We start from the raw sequence: 17,486 nt of genomic DNA, 5'->3' as shown, positions 1-17,486 counted from the left end.
GTTGTTATATGAGCTCCACTAATGAGAAACAACCTAGTTACCCATCCTCAGGGGACCAGATATATAAACAAGGTTGAGTCGTCCTACAGAATACAAAGCTGTTTCTTACAAAAATACTAAGTGACTCAACCACCAGCTCCTCTTGTCAGCCCGCTCCCCGCCCCCCAATTACAGGACTTGACTTTGGGAAAGTCCTGGTGTCCAGGTCAGGCTCTGCAAACAACGACCAAGGGCCAAATCTAGTCCACACTCTATACCCCCTTCCACCCTCACTTTTATAAGTAAAGTTTTATTGAAACACAGCCACGTTCATCCATTTCCGTGTGGCCTGTGGCCGCTCATCCTACAGCGGCAGAGCTGAGTAGCTACAACAGAAGCCACACAGCTCGCAAGGCCTACGATATTTATCCTCTGGTCCTTTACAGGAAATGTCTGCTGATCTCTCCTCTAGAAGACTGCCATTTGATGCCCAAATCTTATCTTCAGTGGCCCAGCTACAACAACCATGGAATTTTTTTTCCCCAAAAAGCAAACCAATCTTTTATTGCCTCATCCTATTGATATCTCTTGTATCAAAAAAAATACTAGCTTTTATCAGCAAGAATAGCAACATTTGGGAAAGTCAATTTTGACCCTAACTTTACAGCCAAAGAGCATCTTCTTAAAATGTATAAAGGCATAATTACCATGGGTGAACTATTCATCTTTTAAAATTTTTGCATGTTAAAGGGATGCCTGGGTGGCTCAGTTGGTTTACCACCTGACTCTTGATTTCAGCTCAGGTCATGATCTCAGGGTGGTGAGATCAAGTGCTGTTGTTGGGCTCCGTGCTGGGCGTGAGGCCTCCTTTCTCAAGCTTGTGCTCTGTCTCTCAAATACATAGATATAAAAACTGCACCTTAAAGACACTTTTTGCTTTAAAAAACATATCCTGTTAAGCCATTTCTTCAATATGTCCTGTAAAAAAAAGTGCTACATTTCTGCCTCAGTGGCTTATTTGCACGGATATTTTATTAAGTATTTCTCTTAAAAAAACAACAAAAACACTGCTGAATAGACAAGTTACAATATGAAACTACAGTATGATCCCATTGGTATTTTTTTTTAATGCAAAGGAATTCCCACACATAAAATGGCACTGTATTTTCCACAGGTACATCATATACATGGAGGTCTTTTTTTTTAGGTCCACATGGAGACACCAGTTAGAAAACTGCTTTCTACTAAGACAAGGACCCAGATGAGAAGGGCAATGAGGGGCTTAGCCTTTACTGCAATGTCTTAATTTTTTCTAAGAATATATTTACATAATTAAGAAATTTTAAACTTTTTACAAAAGCTCCCTTGGGCAAGGAGGCTCTAGCGTATTGAGGTTAATTAAAGAGTGTGGGTCAGGGCACAAGGTGGCTCAGTGGTTGAGCATCTGCCTTTGGCTCAAGGCATGATCCCGGGGTCCTGGGATCGAGTCTCGCACTGGGCTCCCCGCAGGGAGCCTGCTTTTCCCTCTGCCTGTGTCTCTGTCTCTCTCTGTGTCTATCATCAATAAATAAATAAAATCTTTATTTAAAAAAAAGAGTGTGGGTTAGGGTCTGGTTCCTTCTGGTAACCTGAGTGAAACTTTGCTTCCCTGTCCACAGTGCCAAGCATTGAGAGTTCCAGTCTCATGGCAAGTGTTAGGACCGCCATCTGACAGCCCAGGGTAAGCCCTCCAGGATGTGTCCAGCACCCCGAGGGTACTTGATAAATAAATGGTTAGGAAAATATAACCAAGGTCAAGCCAGACTGAGCTTCTTTGGCAAGAGAAAAATCAAAAAGGGAGACAGGAACAGCTGAGTGTGAACTGCACTTTCCAGCCACCTGGCTACTACAAGCCTGTGGACGCTGTGACCCGAGCTCTTATTCAGCTCTGCCAAGCAGCCCCTGCTCCCATGTCCCCCTGAGGCCCGCTTCCCACTGATGACACCTAGATAGTAGCTTCATCTCTCTGCATGGACTTGAAGGCAGACACTTGTCTTCTCTTGTAGAGATCTACCCAGAAGTTCAGTCTCTGTTCTCAGAGCCTAGAACAGCACCTGGCACAGAAAGGTACTCCACAGATACTGGGGAGGGGGAGAGGGAGGGAAGATCCCTGCAGACCTATGCTCTCCCTCTGCCTGGAACACATCCCCACCTGGTTCCCCTGGAGCTCCTGCTCACCCTCGGTCTCCCTCTGACCACTCTCCATGGCACTTACCGCACAATCTCACGACAATGTGTTTATGAGCCTGACCCACTCTAAGCAACAATTCTCAGTGGAGAACAGTGACACCCACCCCACACCTTGACCACAGTGAGTTTGAAAGAGTCTGTGTGTCCAGGCAGTGGGAGGAGGGTCATTTGTGACTATTACAATGACCAAGTTCCCCCAACAGGCATGCATGGGTGGAGACCAGGGACATTCACCATCCCAACACAATGCAAAGAGCCTTCTCCTCCTCCCTCTTTGAGACACCATGACCTCATCACTGGCTCATTCAGCCAGCATGTACTGACCACCTGCTGTTGGCAAGCCAACGCTTGGTAGAGGGAACTGCTCAAAACAAACACTTGTTTTGTTTTGTTTTGTTTTTCAAAACAAACACTTGTGACTAACAGGACATCTCTTGTTCTCAGCAGATTATTGACCTCATGAGAACAATGACTAGGTGGTTTTTATCACTTCTGTATTTTTTGGAGCCCAGCACAGAGCCTGGTACATAGTAGATGTTCACTGAACATTTGAACATTTACCGATCTCTAAAATTTAAAGACTCCAGCTTTTAGGGTACCACCAATCTCATGGGGAGGACAGATGCGCAAACAGAATGGTGGACATATAAAATCAAGCATCAATCTGAGGATCCCATCTTCATCCACATGGTTCTAGGGAAGTGACTGTAACCGATGGTCAGCCTGAAGGTACCCAATCAGAACCATGACACCCAGCTCAAGCAGGGATCAGTGGGATGGATGTATCACAGGACTCATCTTTTCTACTAGATGCTGTCCTGGCACCTAAGGTGAAGCCAACGGAGAGCAGCACCTAGACACACAGAACCAGTCTTCTGAGGACTGCCAGGTGAAGCGTGGATCCAGGCCTGTTGGAAGCCAGTTCACCTACTGAGCATGTCAGCTAGTTGCCAATAAATGCCACCTTTTATGCTCACTTGGCCAATGAGTTTAGCTTCTGTCACTTGCACCCAAAAGCATCCTGACTGATCAACAGAACTACACCACCACTCCATCTCCAACACGGTGGCTGGTAAAACAGATGCTCATTAAACATGCCCAATCCCATCTGAGAGGTGGAGGCACCACCAAGAGCTCTGGGCAAAGGGCAGAGGCACCAAGGCCAAGTAGTCCAGTGCCACCCTGCTGGGAGCACAAAACACCGAAGAGCCACCCTGGCTGTAGCTACACACAGTGGGTCTTCAGTCAATGGCAATGATAACAACCATCACTGCCACCACCACCCACTCACCTGAGAAGGCAGGAATAATGGGGGGAGGGGGGCAGACCCAAATGCCCAAGGTGGCGGGGGATGGAGGGGGGGACCGGCCTGGCAGGGTCACCATGGGGGAGGCACCAGGGCAACAGGAATGGAAGGAACCAGAGCAGCCCTGGCGCCATCAGAGCCCCTACTGTGCAGCTGGTAACTATCACCACCACTTGCAAAAGTGGGTCCAGAGCTTCCACTTCTTCCCAGTTTTCCTAAGAAGAAATCTAAAATTTCAAGAGAAATTTCTCAGTATTCAACATAACAATGCAGGCTGAGCAAAACATCCGTAGGCTCGACCCAGAAGCCTCTTAAGACCTCACAGTGAAGAAAGCAGGCTTTGAACATGGAGAAACCCAAGTCTGAGATTCTCCCCTGGGCCAGGACTAGGCTGTGTGGCACTAGACAGGTCGCTTAGCCTCTCTGGGCTTTCCTTTCCTTACATGTAGTGCCGGATCTCCCCCTCGTGGGCTACAATAAAGCACTCAGCCAGATAAAGCCTCAAAGGTAGCCCAGTGTCTGGAACATTAGTTAGGAACTCAATACACCCCAATGCACTGGGGTAGAGGAGATGGAGGGACAGTGTGATGAACTGGGTCTGAACCCCCCCCCCAAACACTGAAACTGGAGGCATCAGGGGTCTTGGGGTGGAATTAAAGTGGAGAATTGGGGATCCCTGGGTGGCGCAGCGGTTTGGCGCCTGCCTTTGGCCCAGGGCGCGATCCTGGAGACCCGGGATCGAATCCCACGTCAGGCTCCCGGTGCATGGAGCCTGCTTCTCCCTCTGCCTCTCTCTCTCTCTCTCTCTCTCTCTGTGTGACTATCATAAATAAATAAATAAAAAATATTAAAAAAATAAAATAAATAAAGTGGAGAATCACAGTCCTAGAGATGGTTGGTCCATATGGCCTTCCTGCTGCTCGAGCTGAGTGGCAAGTGCAGATGGTAGGACAACAGGTCTGTAACATCATCGACCTGGGCTGCCTGGGTTCAAATCCCAACTCCACCACTTCCTGGCTGCATGCTTCAGCAAGTTACTTAACCTCTCTATGCCTCAGTTTCCTCCTCTGAACAATAAGGATCAAAGTCATCAAGTTGCTGGAAGATAGAACGTGTTAACACATGCTACTCTCAAGAACGCAGACCAGTGCCCCAGATGCTGAAAGCTCCCATTAGCGGAGGCCGCTTTTGCTATCACCACTGCCATCATCATCACTACTGACCCTCTGGGAGTGGACGCGGAGGCACATCTCCACCTGCAGCCCCTCCCCCCAACACACCTGTCCTTCCCAGGCCCCCGCTGGCGAACATGTGCAGGCTCCGGCCCGCCCACTCACCTGAAGGTGATGGCGTAGGAATCGGTACCTTCTCGCCTCCGGATCAGGAAGGCGCCGTCCCGGGGCACCCTCATTAGCATGTCCTCTGCCTCCCCACGGCTCAGCCCGTCGTAGTACCACCTGCAGCCCAAAGAGGACAGCCAGGTGAGAGGGCCACCCAGGGAGGAGGAAGCCCTGGGCTCTGATGCTGCCTGGAAGGGGGTCCCAGAAACCACTGTGGAAATTACACAGAGGGCCTCCCCACCCCAAAACACCATTCAAGACAGCAATTTTTTAAAAGACCACCAAGATGTAGCTCAGCTAAAGCATTCACATAGTGGGTCTTCTGGGAGCATGAGAGACTGTACCCCATCCCCTGCCCCCATCCACCTAACTTAGGGCCAGCATCAGTCACTGCGGAGAGTCTCAGAAAATCGGTGGCAGAGAACACAGAGAATAGTGTTTTGGGAAGGTCTTTTTGTTTGGCTCGTCCTTGGTTACTTTTAAAGATATGAAAACAGCAAATTTTAAAAGGCCATCTGTACGAATACAGACGAAAGTAAGAAAGCTGCTGGAAGCTACAAGGCTTGTCAGAAATGCACATTTTAGCAGCCTTCTGCTTAAACATAGTTTCCCCCTCTTATTTCCAGAGTTGGTTAGCCCCTTGCAAGGCATAACTTGTATACATTTTACTCGATAACAAAATGAAGGGGAAATCTGCACAGTGACTTTCTTCTTGTTCACTTTCACAACGAACAGGAATGAGCCTCGACAAGCAGAAAGTTCTCACCGGCCAACACTCCCCTTTGAAAATCAAAGCCAAGAGTGCAGGACGGTGACGGTAAAGTAGAAGAAAGGCAGGGGGAGGCAGAGGGCAAGAGAAAGTAGAGCAGGTGCTTGGGGACTGGCCGTCCAGGGGGCTGAAGAGATCCCAGGGGACCCACAAGGCTGGCTTTTCTGATGGGTGAACACAGCCCGCGGGGGTGTCTGCACCCCCTAAACCCGTGGGGTCAGTGCCTGAGGTCGGCGGCCCCGAGAGCACGGGCACACGTACGGCTTGGACTCGTGGGGGTTGGGGTTGGGCACAGGGTCGGTGAGCCGCAGCTCGAACTCGGCGCAGCGCAGGTGGGTCTCGCGGTAGTGCTGGATGAGGGCGTAGATGCTGGTGAACATGACGTTGTCAGTCAGGAAGTACTTCATGGTGCCCCCCTCCACGGTGGAACGGATCCGGCAGTGCTGGACGCGGCCGGACCGCCTGGAGGGAGAGACGACATGAGCCCCCAGGCCGGGCCCCCTGGCCCTCCGCGCACCAGGGTGGGGGTGGGGGTGGGGGTGGCGGGTGGCCAGATCTGCAGCCAGGGCCATGACGGGTAGGCACCGTGTGTGGCCCCAAAGCCCTCCCTCTGCTCTTAGAACAGGCTCGGGCTTTGGCACAGGCTGGTCCTTTAACCTGGATTCCAGAACATTCTACCTACCTCCCCCACCTACATTCACTTTCATAACTCCTACTCTGGAGCCAGATGGCCTAGGGGTAAATCCTGACGCGGCCCTTTATGTGCTGAATGACCCTGAACCAAGCGGCCTGTCCTCTCCGGGCCTCCACATTATCATCTTTGCGGTCCGTCCCCACTGAGCTGTCCTGAGGACTGATCACACACAAAATGTGCCTAGAATGCCGCCTGGCACGTGGCAAGCATCCTGTAGGTGTTAGCTGTCAGTGTTTTATAGCCGTAGCCGTATGCTGTTATAATGTTATAATCTTCAGTCTTCATTTATTTTTTTTTTAAAGATTTATTTATTTATTTATGATACAGAGAGGCAGGAACACAGGCAGAGAGAGAAGCAGGCTCCATGCCGGGAGCCCGACGCCGGACTCGATCCTGGGACCCCAGGATCGCGCCCTGGGCCAAAGGCAGGCGCCAAACCGCTGAGCCACCCAGGGATCCCCTCCAGTCTTCATTTAAACACCACTTCTTACAGGAAGTCTTCCCTGATCACTGCCGCCCTTGACGTTACCTTCCCTCTCTTACGGACTTCTAGAACGTCTACCACTTTTCTCACTGCACTTATCACAGCTACAATTATAGATCATTGATTCCTTTTTCACTATCTCCCTGACCAGACTTAATCTCCATCAGGACATCCCGTCTGTCTGATTCCTGCACCCAGCACAGAGCAATCACTCAACCAACACCCTTTAATGAATGGGGGCGCCTGAGTGGCTCAGGGGTTGAGCGTCTGCCTTTGGCTCAGGTGGTAATCCTGGGGTCCTGGGATCGAGTCCTGCATCAGGCTCCATGCAGGGAGCCTACTCCTCCCTCTGCCTATATCTCTGCCTCTCTCTCTGTGTCTCTTATGAATAAATACATTTTTTAAATCTTAAAAAAAAAAAACCTTTTAATGAATGAAGGTACTAAGTGAGTGAGTGAGGAAGCTCAAGACAGCTCCATAAAGCCACCTTTAGAATCTCTATTTTAGGGACAAGGAAATGGAGATTTCAAGAGGTTCAGTGACTTACCCAGGGGCAGCCACCTGCTCTAGTGAGGGGGTGGGGGTGTGAGTGAGGCCACATTGTCTTTAGTGCAGAGTTAGATCCTGTCTTTATTTAAAACATTGATGATAATGTCTTCATCATGGATTTTTCACTACCTCTAATTTTTGAAAAATATTGCATTGAAATATCACTAATCTTGATTGCTGCTAAGTTTTTCGAGCCTCACCAGCCTTGGCCCACCCCGCCCTGCACGGATCCCTCAGTGAAGTCTGGGGTTCGGGTCTAGGCCTGAGCTCGATCGCACAACCTGCCACATGGCCCCCCCACCCGGCCAGCTGCGAGGGGAAGGTGGCATGCCCCTACCAGAAGGACAGGGTGTAGTCATTGGGGAAGGTCTTGCTCTCCCGCACAAGGAAAGTCCCATCCTTGCCCCCGGTCTCTGCACAGTATTCCTGCAGCAGCTTCTCGGCACTCGTCCTCTTCTCTACTTTCTTGTGGAACCACTCCTCCCCAAAATGCAGCTCCGTGGGGGGTGTGTCCTGGGCCCCAAAGAGACGAGGAGTTTGTAAAAACCTACCCCCCCAGCATGGCCAGACTGGTCCTTCTGTGCATGCTGGCTTCGGGGGCTGAACAGCAGACAGGCTGGATTCACCTTGCCCTCACCCCAAGAGGTCTAGAGAGATGGCTTCCACTGCCCTCCCTTGCCTGCCACCACTGGTGGTGGTGTCCTCCTGAAGCCCGAAGACATGGGCTAAGAGGTCCCGGGTACAGGTTGACTCTATTGCACAAGGAGTCTGAGAGCCATAATGCCCTGAGGGCTGCACTCAAGAAATAGTACCAAGGACGGCCAGCAGCCCCAGGGGAGAGGGCAGGGGAGTGGGGAAGCTGGCTGGCCAGAGCATCCACATGTCCTCCCCTCTCACCCAGAGCACAGGCCAAGCAGGCCCTTCAGAGAGCAGGAAAGCCCCCCCAAAGCTCACTGGTTGGTCAGCCAGCCAATCAGAGAAGAGCTGGCTCAAGCCAAGCAGACACTGGTACCCAAAGAGGAAGCTCTTTGGGCTGAGGATGTCTGGCCCATGGGCCATGGGAGAGAGCACGGGTTAGGAGGTCTCCCCTACCTGGGGCAGCTCCTCTTCTGCAGTCTGCTCAATGTCATCGCTGAAAGACAGTTTGGCATCGGCGATGGCACAGTAGTGCCGAGTCCATTTCTAGAAAGGGAACCCAGCATCAGCTCTCCCCTCAGCCTTTGCCCTCAACACCACTGGGGCCAGGAGCCCTGCCTGGCATCACCCCAGCATTTACGAGGGATGCTCCTTTCCCACTTTCGTAGAGTTTATGGTGGTTTCATGGAATTCAATTCCCTTCAAGACGTTTCCTCTAAATATCTATTTTTGGGTTCTTTTGGCATTTTCAGGACTTTTCTTATTCAGTGTGTCTAAGGGTAGATACAACTAAGTATCAAATTTCTAGTTCATATTTATTTAATTTGAAGCCTTTTATGAAGGAGGGCAATGTTTTTGGGGTTTCATGACTGTCTTTTTCTATTACATCTGCGTTTTAGGACTTTCAGGATTTCCCAACCAGTTTGTCTAGAGACTCTTCAACATCTGTGACTTAATTCTTTAAACATTAATAATTTTCATTATTTCTAGGATGTCAGAATAGAGATTTCAAAATAGACCTAAATGGATTTGTATGTTACGTTAAGGGATGTGAGAAGTGGCACTAGCACTCAAAATGCATTCCTCTCACCAAAATAAGGTTTTGTACCTAGACTGAAAGGTACTAAGGACTTAGAACAATCAGATGCATTCTCCCATCCTGGACTGAACCTTGGGCCAGAAAAAGGACATCAGAGGACAAACTGGTAAGGTCCATGGATCACCTGGTAGTATTGCTCCAAAGTTCATTTCCAGTAATTACACTATGGTTGTTACGTTTATGTTATGTTATGTTAGTGTTTGGGGAAGCTGAGTGAAGGCCATATAAAAAAATCTGTTGTGTGTATGTGTAAATGTGTAGTATGCTATGTGGAATAGAAAATTATTTCAAAGTAAACTATTAATGATACAAAAAAAAGGTCAAAAAGGGAGTGAGAGGAATATTCTCAGAATTCTCTAGTAGGTCTCAGATGCGCTCGAGGCTCTGAGAAGGGGTGCAAGGAGACCCACCTGGTCGATGGAATCCCACATATACAGTTCACCCTGTTGCTTGTGCTCATCTTTCTTGTCCTCCATGTTGACATCCACATCCCCTCGGGGACCCAGCTTCTTATGCTGAGGGGAAAAAATACACATAGCCTGTCTCCTTAAGACCCAAGTTTAGGATCTTTGAGCTAGCAAGCATTCATCCACATCAGCCAGCCAGCCAGCATCTACCCACAGCATCCACCTCAGGGCCTTTGCACTGCCTGTTCTCTCCACCTGCCTTCTCTCTCACAACATTCAGCTCTGTGCTCAGTGTCCCCTCCTCCAGTGAGCTCTCCCCAACTACTTGGTCTAAAAAGAGCCCCCACCTCTCTTCCTATCCCTGTCACTCTCTCATCCCTGAGAGTTATTTTCCATACTCTTGGCCCTTTGTGTATCTATGTCTGGGTCTTCTGTCTTCCCTGCCACAAAATACAGGCCCCATGAGGACAGGACTTTGTGTCGTCCCCTGCTGAATCTCCTCTGGTAGCTTGGCAGATAGTAAGTGCTCAGTAAATATTCAGTGGATCAGTGATACCGCCTGCACGTCCCACATTCTCTGGCACACAGAGGGAAAGGCAAGAATAGCCAGTCTGGCAGCCCAGACTGCAGGGCTGTGGACTGCGCACAGGATATGCAGATTAAAGCTGCTTTATCAGCTCGGTGACCCTAGGCAGGTGGTTATACTTCTCTGACTCTCATAGTTCTCATCTTTAAGACTAAGACAGCGACCACAACAACCTTCATCCAGATGCGTACTGACGCCCACCCTGGCAAGTATTTATAAACATTGGTTCTGGGGGGCGCCTGGGTGGCTCAGTGGTTGAGCATCTACCTTCGGCTCAGGTCATGATCCCAGGGTCCTGGGATCAAGTCCCACATCAGGCTCCCAGCAGGCCTGCTTCTCCCTCTCCCTCTCTCTCTCTTTGTGTTTCTCATGAATAAATAAATAAAATATTAAAAAAAAAAAAGATAAGAGGATACCAGGTCCCCTGATAGCCTTGTGAGACAGAGCTCAGACCGTCTAGAACACTTGAAGAAATGACCTCTTCTATGCTCTCAGTCACTGTATATCTGGTCTCTTTGTCCTAGTAATACAGATCCCCAGACCTCACCCCCCTTCCCAGCATCCCTGGCACTCTCAGGCATGGCTGATCCTTCATCTCTCCCCACAGCACTTGGCATGCACCTCCTCCTTCATCCCATTAAGCACACACAACCTTTTGGGGCAACTGTCCACCTCCAGTCCATGCCCATCTCACACAGTGGACTGGGGGCTCCTGAGGGCCAGAGGGGAGCCCGGGTCAATGGCACACCCCCAGCAGAGACCTGACTTAGACCAGAGCATGTTGGAGGTTTGCCTAAAGAATCAACGAATGACAGTTAATAGTTACAGAGCACCTGCTACGGGACAGATGCAATCCTAAGCATTTTGCACACATTTTTTCACATTATGCTCACAGCCAATGAGGCAGGCTCTACTATTAACCTCCCAAGACCAGTGAGGACACAGAGGTACCTAGAGGTTAAATGACCTTGCCCAGGGTCGCTCAGGGAGTTAGTAAGGAGAGCTGGTGTGAGTCCATGTGGTGGAACCAGGAGCCTGTGCTCTGAGCCACTGGCTCTCCTGAATGTCAGGCCACCCAAGACCACCCACCTTGATGATGATCTTCTCCCGCAACTGGCTGGGCGAGGGCAGCTGGTCAGCACTGGCCTCCGTGGGCTTCGTCAGCAGCTGGTCGCCAAACACCTCCTTGAACACCCTGGCCATGTGGCGCTGCTGCTCCACGCAACAGTGCTCCTCGATGGACAGGATCACGGGGAAGCTGTGTGCAGGAGGAGCCAGCTCAGCTCAGCGGGAAGGAGGGCAGAGGTCACTGGTTTCCCAGCACCAGCCTCCTCCAGGCTCCAGAACCAGGGAGGGACTTGCGCTTTTGGCCTGTAGGGGGCGCCAACACTCAGCTGAAGACTTGTTGGGAGTGAACCAGAGGATGGAGGCCAGGCAGGTAGGGGTGTGTGTGTGTATGTGTGTGTGTGTGAGAGAGAGCGACAGACAGACAGACAGACAGACACACGGGGATGAGGGGCGTCTGTGTCTGTCCACCTTTCCCTTAAAGACAAACCACCAGGAAATCAGCCAACCAACCTTGAAGTGACAAAGGCATGGTCTTTGATGGCCTGCACGACGTCGTCAAACTTTATCTTGGTGGTCCGTGTCCAGCCGTGGTAGATGATGGGCTTCCCATCGGGCCCGTCCCAGCAGTCCACTGAGGAAAGAAACGTGTAGTCTCGACATCTGGCCATCACTCTGCACCTTGAGAGTCCAGTGACGGCAGTCACGCTGCTGGTGGGTGTCTGTGAGCTTGGCCCTGACCCCCACATGGCTCAGTTACTAGGACATGGGGCCCACACCCAATAATTATCTTCAGGGGCCAGAAACACGAGGATCTGCATTACTTATGAACAACCATTACTTGTGCGGTGACAGGAAGGCTCTGGTTGCTTATTTAAAGGTCCCCAATACATCTGTCCAAAAGAAACTAGTTTCAATGTTTCCTTTTTTTAAAAGACATTTATAATGTAGGATTTTTTTTCTGATTTCACTTGGCTTGCTTTTTCCGCTAGTAGAAATAACACAGAGCAATGAGATATTTATTTTTTAAAGTTCATAGTAAAATATTCAAACAGAACTAGATTATGTAGAAGGTGAACATCCCCTCTATTTTCAGCCCCCAGAGGTAACAAGAGCTGACAGTTTCAAACTTAATTTTTTCACATTTGCTTTCTCCTGGAGGAGGGCCCATACACTAGGCAACCATCCACAGGAATAAGTGCTATTAAAGTTGATGCCATGATGAATGTGTTCGATAGAACTGGAGCCCACATCAGGCCTCTGTGCCTTTTCTCAGCCCAGTACACCTGCAGGCCTTCGGTGGCACAGTCAGGCCAGGAGGGTGAGGGGTGGGACGGAAGGAAGCAGCAGGCTTCTGAACATGTCCAAGGGCCTGGATCATCTGTGCCCAGGTGTCTCTGAGCAACTATGAATAGAACAGGCAGGGTGGCATCCATGGCTGGACCAGTGGCAAAAATCACAGAGAGCTCCTGCCTTCCTCTAAGAACAGCCCAAGTGAAGCTGAAGGAGGAAAGCAGTATAACAAAGCCATCTCTGGTACTGGTGTCCCAGCCCTGCCACGACATCGGGACATTCTCTAGATGCCCAAAATCGCTACTCAAGGGTTTCTGACTCCAACACGGCCAGGCTCGACACCACTCCTTGTCCTAGGGGGAAATCTTCTGGGGTAAGGTCCCTGGCCATTGGTGGCCACATCCCCCACTCCAGATGCTATGGGCACCTGGGTTCTCCTTTGGCCAGTCCCATGCATTCCCAGGACTCAGGCCTTTCAGACGAAAGCCTTGGGCAGCTACATGGTAGACCTCAATTCGCCATAAGCATCATCTCCACCAGGAAAATGGTACTCACACTCAATGCAGCGACAGCCCATCCGCAGGCAGCGAATGTACGCTTCTGTGGATGACTCACTCCGTAGCTGGTCACCGGTGAGGTACCTGAGGGAGAGAAGGCAGTGGCCATGTGTGCGGAGGTCGGCACCTTGGGGCATTTTGGGGAACTTCTCAGCCCAAGTGCCCAACATCTTGAATTCTTCCTGTCTAGAAAGATCTATGGTCAGGATCTGGGCCAGACATAAGTAATCATGTGGCCATACCAGTCATGAGCCTTAGGCTGAGGCCACAATCGCAGGATGTGGTTGGTCAGCAGCCACCTTGGCAATCCAAGGGAAAGATCGAGACTCAAGACTGCATAATCTTTGGAGGAGAACTCGGTCAAAGGGTATCAGGAGTGAATCAGATATATGATAATTAATGATCCTACCCGCCCCATGGTGTCCACTAGGCTCTCAGTCCAACGATGGGCCACCATTTTGGTGTCAGGGCCCCACGGGTCTTGAACTCACTACTTTGAACTATGTCTACCAAAACGGACATATAAATGCGTATTTGTATACACCCTTCTCCTCTTCACATCTGTAGCCTCTCCTTTTAAGAATTCATGTTCCTTCATTGTCCTCTGGATTTGCTAGAAGTCAGCTCTCTAAGCCAATGGACATGGTGGGAAACAGAGAACCATGCAACCAATTTGCCCCTGAAAAAGACGTGACCTTCTAAAATGCCTTCACTCTGACTCCTGCCTGTGGTGACACTTGGGAAGGTAGCAATATGCTGCTCTCCAGATGCCCAGGCCAAGACTTACACCTTCTCGTCTTACAAACAGACTAAATATGGGAAACCTGAGTGCAACATCCACTTCTCTCCTCTCCTGTCACTCATCATCCTGGATTCTACAGTCTGATCTTAACAGATCCCTCTCAGTTCCTCCTGCCCCTGGACCTTTGCACATGCTGTTCCTCCTTGCCGCACCACCTGTTCTTCTCTCATCAACTCCTATTCATCCTTGAATCAAAGGGAGACTTCTGGGGTGCCTAGGTGGCCTACCTGGCTGGGTGTACGACTCTTGATTTTAGCCCATGATCTTGGGGTCCTGAGATTGGGCCCTGCATGGAGCTCCATGGTCAGCGGGGAGTCTGCTTGTCTCCCTCTCCCTCTGCCCCTCCCTCAGCTCTAGTACTTGCCCTCTCACTCTCTAAAATAGATGAATAAATCTTTAAAATAAAACAAAAAAATAAAGGAGGACTTTTCCCCTCCAAGTACATGAGGACAGGGCTGCTCCTGCTCACTTCCCTGCTGTATCCCCAGCACCCAGCAAGCACAGAGCCCAGCACAGGGCAGACATTCAGTGAGTATCAGTTCAATAACCAATTCAGTTGCTTTGCTGTGGCTACTAAGAGATGTCTATCAAAACCAGCTTTGCCAACTTGCTCTTTAATGTCACAGAATAAACATGATTCCTGCAAATACCAACTTGGAAAGGGTGGGGGGTGCATTCCCACGCCCCTCTCAGAAGCTTCTGCACAATCTAGTCTGAGCAGTGTGGCCCCGCACTTTGCCTGCTCCCATATACTTTCCCAGAGCAGGGCACTGGTGCCCCAACATCCTGCCCCTCAGCTGCCCGGTCTGTCACAGGCTCACCGAGAAACTCACGTGTTATGCGAAGAGGAGATCCAGTAATGGGACAAGGGGTTGTTCATGTCCTGCATGTCCACCACGTCATACTTCTCATCCCAGATGCTGTTCTCCCGCGAAAACAGATATGTGAGGAACTAGGAGAGTCACAGAGACAAGATCATCACAAGGATGAGGAGAACGGGTGGCTCCTTCTGGTCTCTGCCAACATAGGGAGATTGGCAGCTCTGATGTGGGAACTCGGAAGACGGTCTCCAGGCCTCAGGGACCCAAATTTGTAACGCAGAATGCTCAGATTGTAACAGGAAATGTGGACACATGTTTTCACTCACCTAGGTGTTTTCCTTTTTAATGTGTATCCTAAAATAGTTGATACAAGAGTACATGCCTCCCACGTGTAAGTTTTCAGGCATAATACCATAAACATCTGTGAACTCACCACCTCAACTTAAAGCAAGAGAACATCACCAGTATCATAACATCTAAAAGGCAGGAAATTTCCTATTCCAATTCCTCACTCCTTAAAAAAAAAAAAAAAAAAAAAAAGACGCCTGGGTGGCTCAGCAGTTGAGCATTTGCCTTTGGCTTGGGGAATGATCCCGGAGTCCTGGGACCGAGTCCCACATCAGGCTTTTTGCGTGGAGCCTGCTTCTCTCTCTGCCTGTGTCTCTGCCTCTCTCTGTCATGAATAAATAAATCTTAAAAAAAAAAAAAGATTGTGTGACACCAAGGGTACACTCTACTCTGCAGCCTGGGAAGAGCCTTACACAAGGCAGCAGTGCCCCAGTTCTGCTTGCATCCCCACATCCCCGGCTGCTTCACCCAGGGCCAGATGCAGGTGCCCCATCAGCCTTCAGATCTTGTCGCTCTGCTTGTTAGATGCTCCCTGGTGGCAGACGTGCTCTGGCGGGGAAACTAAAGAACCCGCCCAGGCCACACAGCCAAACAGAGAAGGATGAGCCAAACAAAAGGCTGTAATTCAGAACCTAGAAAAAAATGAGCTCTTAACTAACAGAGTCAGTCTGGGGGCAGATGAAGCAAAGCCCTCCAAGGGAAGAGAACCGGAAAAATAAACTGCAGAGGCCAGAGACGTGGATCAAAAAGTCAAGCCAAGTTGACAAGGAGCCCACTCACCTCATCGACAAACAAGAAGGGCTCGGCTGTTTCCCTCATGGTGTCATCGATAAACTTTGTCATCCGCGCACGGACTTTGTTCAGATCCTGAGCCCAAAGCTCCTTAGAATGATAAAGAGAACAAAAAATCATCAGAAAGAGGACTGGATGGGCAGCCCTACTGGCCCAGCAGTTTAGCGCTGCCTTTGGCCCAGGGCGTGATCCTGGAGACCTGGGATGGAGTCCTGCGTTGGGCTCCCCGCATGGAGCCTGCTCCTCCCTCTGCCTGTGTCTCTGCCTCTCTCTCTCTCTCTGTGTGTCTCTCGTTAATAAATAAATAAATAAAATCTTTAAAAAAGAAAAGAAAGAGGACCAGAAAAATCCTTCAACTCTCAGGATCCAGTTTGCATCAAAGACCAAAAATATCAACCTTTCTAGATGCGTATGCAATCAAGTGCCACATACTGCACATTACTCTGTACCTGATGAACATTTTCTCTAAAGGACCAGAGGGTTAAATATTTTAGGCTTTGGGTCACAACCACTCAATTCTGCTCCTGTACTGCAAAAGGAGCCATACACAATACATGCACAAATGGGCATGGCTGTGTTCCAATAAAACTTTATTTACAAAAACAAGTGGTGGGCCAGATTTGGTCCACGGGCCATAGTTTGCCAATTCCTGCCCTGTGCTAGCTCTTAACATTTGTTAGTGTGAAGAGGCCAGCGAGCACAATTATGTCCGACTGCCAGCGTTGCTCACTTGGCTGACCCTGACAAGTTACATACCCTCCCTGTGCCTCCTCATCTATTGCAGGAGACTAATACCAATGTGCAGTTTCTGTGAAAGCCCGTATGAAATAAGGTTATGTATTTAACACAGCATCTGGCACGCGGAGACTGCTCCAATCCTGGCAGCTGGTGTGAACAATCCTCCTCCTCCTATGGTCCATGCAACCCTGCAGGTCATATGCTGTCACTGTCATTGTCATTTGAAAGACAAGGAAACAGAGGCTCGGGATGTCACATGACAAATCCCAAGGTCACAAAGCTAATAAGTAGCAGAGTGGGGACCCTAAATAGACACAGAATATGTCCTCTCCTGCAAGTCAGCCAGGTAATGCTGATCAGAGGCTTTGATAATGTCTGAAATACACATTCAGCTGTTCAAGAACAGCTTCCGTGGCTTAGAAATGCAGAAGCCTGTTACAAAAAGAATATACGTATCAAGTAACTTTACTCTTTTCCTCTCTAATCCCTAAAAGCCCATAGATTCACAGGCAAAAAGACGAAACATGACACACAGATTCAACTTTGATGAATGTTTGATGGATTCTGAATATTGTAAAGTCTCTGCCTTTAAGGATAATAAAAGCAAATGCGCTACCAGATAGGTGGGTGGCTGGATGGGAAGGGTCGGACCAGGATGTGTGAAAGAAACTGAAGCATAAGGACAGATACAAATGAGGTGGTGAAGGAATGGCCTTGTTGGCAGGTGGGTGGGAAATCAGCAATGAGCCTTGCCGTTGGTGCTTGCAAATCTGCTCGGATAGGGACACAAAACAGCCCACAGGCTGGGGAACAGTCAGTTCATCTGCATACAAGATATTACAGTCTTTGAATACCAGAATACAAAACTCAAATCATAGGATACCTAATGCAAACGCCTCCCCAGACCTCAATGCTCCCCAAAAGCCAGCGGCTTCCTCCTTCCTTCTCCTACAAAGCTTTTTCATTTATTAAAAAGCATGGGTGCTTTGCCA

General features: G+C 49.5%; 1 protein-coding gene across 7 annotated transcripts in view; it reads right to left on the bottom strand.

Moving 5' to 3' along the window:
• PLCG2 (phospholipase C gamma 2) overlaps positions 1-17,486 on the bottom strand; it is a 174,725-nt gene that overhangs the window by 44,155 nt on the left and 113,084 nt on the right. For all 7 annotated transcript variants that reach the window (XM_077890972.1, XM_077890976.1, XM_077890970.1 and 4 more), the window contains 10 exons: positions 15,745-15,846; positions 14,629-14,747; positions 12,992-13,077; positions 11,657-11,777; positions 11,168-11,336; positions 9,496-9,600; positions 8,443-8,532; positions 7,688-7,863; positions 5,885-6,085; positions 4,852-4,971 (listed from right to left, as the gene is read on the bottom strand). In XM_077890972.1, the coding sequence (XP_077747098.1) occupies positions 4,852-4,971; positions 5,885-6,085; positions 7,688-7,863; positions 8,443-8,532; positions 9,496-9,600; positions 11,168-11,336; positions 11,657-11,777; positions 12,992-13,077; positions 14,629-14,747; positions 15,745-15,846 (1,289 nt within the window). The remainder of the gene's footprint in view (positions 1-4,851; positions 4,972-5,884; positions 6,086-7,687; positions 7,864-8,442; positions 8,533-9,495; positions 9,601-11,167; positions 11,337-11,656; positions 11,778-12,991; positions 13,078-14,628; positions 14,748-15,744; positions 15,847-17,486) is intronic.

The sequence above is a fragment of the Canis aureus genome, chromosome 3 (assembly GCF_053574225.1).
Source record: "Canis aureus isolate CA01 chromosome 3, VMU_Caureus_v.1.0, whole genome shotgun sequence".
Classification (NCBI taxonomy): domain Eukaryota; kingdom Metazoa; phylum Chordata; class Mammalia; order Carnivora; family Canidae; genus Canis; species Canis aureus.
Note: the sequence above shows the minus strand (reverse complement) of the source record. Positions and strands in the feature narration are given on the sequence as shown.